Source organism: Triticum dicoccoides, chromosome 7A, assembly GCF_002162155.2.
Source record: "Triticum dicoccoides isolate Atlit2015 ecotype Zavitan chromosome 7A, WEW_v2.0, whole genome shotgun sequence".
NCBI lineage: Eukaryota > Viridiplantae > Streptophyta > Magnoliopsida > Poales > Poaceae > Triticum > Triticum dicoccoides.
This window is the reverse complement of record NC_041392.1, coordinates 114501350-114508692: the sequence shown is the minus strand read 5'-3', so window position 1 is coordinate 114508692 and position 7343 is coordinate 114501350. Positions and strand designations below refer to the sequence as shown.

At 44.1% G+C, this 7343-nt stretch overlaps 1 protein-coding gene across 1 annotated transcript; it reads left to right on the top strand.

Annotated features, from left to right (window-relative positions):
* The first annotated feature begins 4471 nt into the window (after positions 1–4471).
* On the top strand, positions 4472–4792 carry LOC119334225. The gene has a single exon (XM_037606829.1). The coding sequence runs from the start codon at positions 4472–4474 to the stop codon at positions 4790–4792; it is 321 nt and encodes a 106-aa protein (XP_037462726.1).
* Positions 4793–7343: the final 2551 nt, after the last annotated feature.

Below are 7343 nucleotides of genomic sequence, written 5' to 3'. Positions count from 1 at the left end.
ATTTTTATAATTCATAATATTGTCATTTAAGTATTTTGTGCAATTTAGAAATATTCATGATTATTTCATATTTCAAGTTTTATAAATATATACATGTGACTAAATTGAAGTTATAGGGAAATTAAGAATAGCTTCCACGAGGGAAAGCTATCACAAGTTAATATTGATAAAAATGTTTGCATCCATAATTTTGTACAATTTAAATATAAGCCACGAGGTATAATTTTTGTACATTTACTAAACAATTGATAGTTTTGTATATACTAAATGTTTTCGATATGATCCACGTGTAAATAATGAGTATTTTAAAAATTAAATTAACATTTTTGAAATAAATTATTTTATTTTTACTTATAAAATTTGTAACATGCAAAAACTCAATTTTTATTTACTGTGATATTAGTTTACAAACTTTTTTACAAATTTCTAAAAATAATATGTGCGAATGGGCTGCATTGACTGCAACCCATTTAAAAGCGATGAACATGTTCCTACACAAGACATTGACCATGTTATCGTTATTGGTCATGCAAAATTGTATAGCGTTGTGGCCCGGGCAGACCTTTGCTAGCCCCACATTTCGAGTCCTAGCGGTTGCAATTTTTTACGTTATAATTCCTCTGTGCTGACATGTGGGGCCCACTAGTCATAAAGGTATATATATATAGCAATCTATGCATGCTAATCAAAATACGGTGCCACATCAGCACATTATACGTCTGCGGATTGGACTAACACCGTATTTGCACGCTCGTGTCAAGTTCTAGAATCAGTTCTGCGTATTTTTCAAGTTCAGGCACCAAAGTGAACATTCGTGGCAAGTTTAAGCACCACTCATGATATTACCTCTTTTTTTGGGTGTTTTTACTTCCGTGTTGCAAAAAAGAAAAAGAAAAATTGGTTTGTGCCTATTGGGCCGGCCCAGTCACACTCAACTATCCCAGGATTCGACGTGCCACATCAACGATCCGGCTTAAAATAGACCGAGATTAAAGAGTTCGGTGTGCTGATTTTCAGGATTAAGAGTTCAGGGTTCTAATTCTTTTTTGTCTACAAGTTCAAGGTTTATTCTGGACTTTTTCCGTATTCGCGTGACTAAACATATGTTGCTATAGTCGCTTGGCCCACGCTTCTGCTAGTGTATGGTTGTATTTGTACAGCTCTACCAAAACAAATTACCATTTATTTTTATTTACTAGTTAAATGCCCGTGCGTTGCTACGGGCAACAATGCAAAGTGTGTGCATTCGTTATTCTACTGTATTCGCTATGTGCAATAATTCAAAGTCTATGTGAAATATGTGTACATCTGTTATGTTATTTTGTACATATGTTTAGTTTATATTTACCTCGTAGCTATATATGCAAACATATTTCATTTGTCCCCTCCCTCTTGGCCATGTGCACCCATCCTGTAAAAATGCCCCACGTACATGCTGAGCATGGTTTCTATAGCACTACTATTAACTGATGGTCACGTCTTTGTCTCCCTACCTACCACCCCTCATCAACAAATGGAAACTCCGACGACATTTAGCAAATGAAAACGCTTGACATGCAAGGGAACGACAACCAACTACATTTATATGGAAAACCATCCTTCATCAATAAATAATAATAATAGGGCATCTTCAACAGTGACTCTCAAACCGTCCGCATCTTTCAGGACCGAGCGGTCCGGACGCATTTTACCATCAATGCAGTACCCCATCCACCCATGGACTGGTCTGGACATTCGACTTCCCGCGAACCGAAACCCAACCGGGGGGTGGGGGGGGGGGGCTTTGCCGGCGTCCGGACCGCTTTCGCCTATAGGAGTACATTAATTATCCTTCAAAAAATAACACAATGCACGATTGCAGCATGGCTTCCAAAAAAAATGGATATGGCATTTTCTTTAGGGTTGGAATCGACAATGCATATAGGGAGTAAAAAATATATGCACCTACAAATTGGAATTTCTCTCAAAAAACCGATATACCTAATATTAAGGAACGGAAGGAGAATATAATTCAGTGCAAACAAATGCAACCATTCTCGTCGCATTCAGTGCAAACTACTTTGGTAATCATTCATCAACCGGGTACAACAATGCAGACTTCAAACATATACTCAGCGATTTTGAAAGAAGAAGAAAAAAACATATACCCAGGAAAGTGCACACACCTTAATTAATATAAAGGGTGTTTTTGCATAAACTTGTTCGACCCTCATAATTTATTTTTGTTATCCTTCCTGATGCAATGCAGCAATGTGCCATGATGATTTCCAAACCTGACTACTAATCATGCATAAGCTCCGGGCTGCTCTAGCATTATATGCACTAAGCAGAGATGCAATTAGCTGTTCATAATAAGAATTATCTTATTCGTTAATATAAAAAACCAAGAAGAAATGACTGCTGCTAGGACTCAAGTCAGTGGAAAATCTGCACAAACAATACATCAATCTCTTCGGTTCTATTGCTCTTAACAAGTGTACAACAAATGCTTTATACAAAAAAAATCTACATAGTAAAGAGATCTCTCAGAGAAGGGAATGTACGAGTAGCAAAGCATTCTGATTCACATCCAGCACAATGAAGGAATTAACAAAGAGCAAAAACATATGTCCAGGAGTCGCAGACAATGGTGATCTGGTCATACACATGATTAAAAATTAATCTTTCTCTGAACCGGGTGAGGGACTGTAGTACGAACAATGAGGACTGAGATTGATCGACGATGTGGAGAGACAACGCGATAGCAGGAGTCACAGACAATGAAGGACTTGATGACGATGGCCGCTCTCCATGCGTACACCGCTATGAGTTCCACTGCCGCGTCCTGCAGCTCGCAATCATGCCTCCCCGCGCCCTCTCCTCGTCATTGCATAATTACACCGTCCTAGCTTGTTCCTTGAACGTCCAAACAGAAATTGCAACCAATCCAGAGCTGCAAGATGTGCGGGATTCACCGGGGCGTGGCGAGCTCGATATACACGAGCCAAGAAACTCGATCGTGCGTTTGATGGTGGTAGAATTATCTTGGGTTCTCACGTAGGTATGCACACATGGAAGGCAGGAAGGGCCACGTGATTGATGGAATCAATCTCAGTCATTCCGTATGGAATGTGTAATTAATGCGAGATCATGGGAGGAGCGAAAACTTTGGTAGAAGAGAAACATAAATGGAAGGAGGTGAGAAACGGAAGGACAGATTTATGTCTCCTTCCATTGCTACGGACGATTTTTACAGACATGATTTGCAGCAAAAATTAGGGCAGTTTCCATAAACTATTTATTAGGTGCCAAAAATAGGTGGACGTGAGGTTACGAAGGGTGGGGAGGTGCGGACAAAAACAACGACGTAAGAGAGGAAACGGAACCTTTCGATTATTTTAGGTAGTACAGATAGACAGGGACGGATGCAGGGGGGACGAGGGGGGGCTAGACCCCCCCCCCCTAACGATGTTGTTTTCGCTTAATAGCGATGAGTTTTTTCGCTAATCACCCGTATGCTTGAGATGTTTCGCCCCCCCTGTCGGCTTGTCATCTGTGTACGTAGCGTGAAACAGCTCCTCGGGCCAGCCCAGCCCATATGCAGTGCAGTTACTGCAGTAGATTTTGTAGGCCGAGCCCAAAAGAATAAGAAAAGCCCAACGATGGAATACAAAGGGGGCTAGGTCAGGGACTCACGCACGCACGCACGCACGCACATCGTTTCCTGGCTGCTAGATCGATCATCGATGCCTCACGCGGTTATGCCTGGTCGTCTGCCGCCTGATCCATCGATGTACAGTTTCCAATCTAGTAACTCTGGATTTGCAGCGAGGGAGATCCAGCTTGCGGCCGCACGGCCGACCGGCCGGCCGTATGGCGAACGTCAGGGGCGACGAGGCAAGAGAAATCGTTAGGTTAGTCACTTTTCTCATTTTTTACTTGCTCCATCTGTCCATGGTTTATGTTGGAAAACTACATTAATTTGTGCCTTTAGCATCAGGGGCCTTTTTACATTGTCTATCTTATGTACCAGAAGTATTTAGTTCATACATGGGAATTGCAATCTCATTTGATTTGTGGAAACTTTTGATTAAAATTGAATACCTCATAGCTGACACCAATTTTTTTATAGCCCAGTAAAATTTAGTTCATCAGCCTAGGCTAGTTTCGCTGCATGATTTTTTTACCAGTCCCTACAGTAGAGGCAAAAGCTCGCCCCCCTATGTTAAAATCCTGGCTCCGTCCCTGGAGATAGAGATCGCATACTGGACAGGCATGATGAAATGGGTCACACAACTAAGAGGAATGATGATGTTGGAAAACAAATAAAGTGACGACACACGATTGCAACCTTAAAAAACAACACCATTGGCCATATCTTCACTTGTGGGTCGACCTCAAGAAGCTCCACCGAGCCACCTACTTGGCGGCCGCGGTATCATCAGCAGCCCAGCGAGCCCGCAGCTGCCCGGCGTACTCCAGCATACTACTCATGGGCGGCTTCACCATCTTGGCCGCCTCCGTCTCCAGGAACCTCTCGGTCCACGCGGCGAAGCGCGGGGTCCTGCCCTCGTCGATGACCATCACGCCGAACATCTCCCTCAGCGCGTCGAGCCAGAAGAGCTGGCACCCGAGCGCGAGGTCGAAGTACCCGATGGAGTCGCTGCCGGAGGAGAAGGCCGAGCAGGCGGAGAAGGCCTCCTCCATGGGCGCGAGCACCGGGAGCGTAGCGGCGAGCTTTTGCGCTCTCTCCTCCTCCGTGGCCGCGCGCAGGATGGCTAGCCACGCCGGGAACAGCTTGTCGTCGACGTAGGCGGCCCAGAAGCGAGCGCGCTCATGATGCATGCATCATCATGATGCAGAGGCCGGGGGTTTTACCTTCATTTCCAAAAAAAAGCCTTCAAGCAATCCGATTCCATATCATTTGGCACATTAATTACTGCACTCTTAGGCTAATGAAATATCTTCCATGAGGGTCAAAATTTCAGACTCCAAGGTATCATCCCATGTATGGAGATGCCAGCAAGAACTGAAGAGGATAGCACCCTCATGATCCCTAAGAATCATTCTTGCACGAGCACTATCGTTGGACATTGATCCATCCGTGTTCGGTTTGACTCATCCAGGGGCCAGCGTCTGCTCAGATCATATGGTGTTGGCCTCCACGGCTTCCCACAATGGCCATTGGAACGTCTTGTTTCGGTTCACATTTATGCTCGTGGTGACCGTGGAGTGGGCTAACTTGCGAGCTGCCCTCCCACCGGTGCTCTTGGAATATCCGGACGCCTTATATTGGTGGTTGACCCCTTCGAGGATCTTTTATTTTGGCTCGGTGTAGCATTTCTTGCGCCGACGACAGTTTCTTTTCTGGACCTTTCCTCTGTGGAAAGCACCTTTGCCTCTCAAGATCAACTTTTTTGTCTGGCAGGTGCTACAAGATCGCCTCCCATATGAGACGGAGGTGATTAAGTGGCACAACCCTGGTGGTCAGTTGTGCCCCCTCTGTGTGGTCCCAAAGATGGGGACACACATCTTCTTTTCGTGCCCGGTGGCGTGGCTTCTTCGGAGCTTTGTCCATGAGGATCTAGGGGCCCATTGAGAAGCCCTAGACCTAGTCGGGTTCCTTCAGACCCGGACCAACCAGACCGGAACGAGGAGACTTGTCTTCTGACTTGTGTTTGCGGTGTTAGCATGGACCTTGCGGATGACGCACAACATTACAACAAGACGATTAATGAGCGGGTCTTTCTTAGGCGTGCTTCTGACTCTAGCTTCAAATTCCACGCATTTTTGCAGCACTAGCACCTGCTATGTAGATAGAGGGATCATGACCGGCTTGGCCTCATGATGACCGCAATGACTGTTGCCGCGCTCCGACTTGCCACACCCAAGGGCCATTGATTTCCCGGACACTTGGTTGTCTTTTTTCCCTTTTCTTTTATGTTTCTTTGGGCATGCTTCTGTTATTGCTCTAGCAGACTATTTTTTCCTTTGCTGCACTTGAATTTGTTGTATAGTCCAGCTAGCATTTCCACAGACCCCTATTACTAAAAGCATTCAATCAATACAATGTTCTCCAAGAGATCATCAGTGCACTTGAATTTTTTGTATAGTCTGACTTCAGCCAGCATTTCCACAAACCCCTATCACTGCAAGCATTCATCCAATACAATGCTCTCCAAGAGATCATCAGCAACAAAGCAGAGATGACTGCAAGAGATATTTGGTCCATTGGAAGATCCTCTTATAAATTTTCCTCCGTGAAGTTGTACAAAGCAATCACAGGAGTAAGCACAGCGCACAACATCTTTAATTTGCTTTGGAAATCTGCCTGCAGACTCGGACACAAAATTTTCTTCTGGCCACTCATGCATGATAGAACTAGCACAAGAAACATGTTACATTGCAAGAACATGTACCTGGAAGACTATAACTATGCCTTATATGCAGATGCTACAAAGAAAAGAATTTCTCACTTACGTTGGGATTGCCAATTTGCCTGGTCATGCTGGAACTTGCTCATCCCCACCAACACACAGAGGAATATCTTCATATGATGAGATACATCTCACTATGAACAACTTACCATCAGGTATTGTGCTGGAGATCATTATCATGGGTTGCTGGATTATCTGGATGATCAGAAATGACAAGATCTTTAGAAGGGCACCACCACATTATGATTCTTGGATATATTATCTCAAAAGAGGGGCTTGAAGTATCTAGAATCAGAGCAAAGCCTGTGCGCACCCCTTTCCATTGGGCCTGTGCGCACCCCTTTCCCCTGTATGCGCCACCGTAGCTCTCACTGACGCTCTCCCGTGTACGTGCTTGTAAGGCTACTCCTGTAACTGCTATTTTTCCCCTCCTATCAATGCAATGATACGCAACCCTTTTGCGTATTCGTGAAAAACAGAATCAGAGCAAAGCGGGATAAGGTTGATCTGATCAGCACTTGGATAGCACAGAACTTGTAATTTTTTCTAGGTTCACAAAACCGGTATTGAGTGATTTTTTGGACTGGACTTGTAAATATTTTTTTGAATTAATGAAAATACCGTAGAACGATTGTTCCACAGTTTCGGCTCAATTTATTTTTTGTTGTATAGTCGTGGTCATTGCTTTACTTATAAAGTGGGGCGAAAGCCTGTTTCGAAAGTGAACGAACTCACCAACATGCCCAATAGCTGCAGGGCACCTTCACCACCCATCGTTTTCTTCTTCTTCTTCAATCACTTTGGAGCTAGTAGACTACTGACCTACGTATGTGTTCTTCTTAACTTAATCTGAAATTGTAGGCTTGTTCTCATCGGAATGCCTAATGGAGCTCGAGCTTCCATGGAGCCTTTTATTTGAAAACATTA

What these genes read in the sequence shown, in the direction of transcription:
- LOC119334225 (XM_037606829.1), top strand. Translation starts at nt 4,472, where the DNA reads ATGGGCGGCTTCACCATCTTGGCCGCCTCCGTCTCCAGGAACCTCTCG.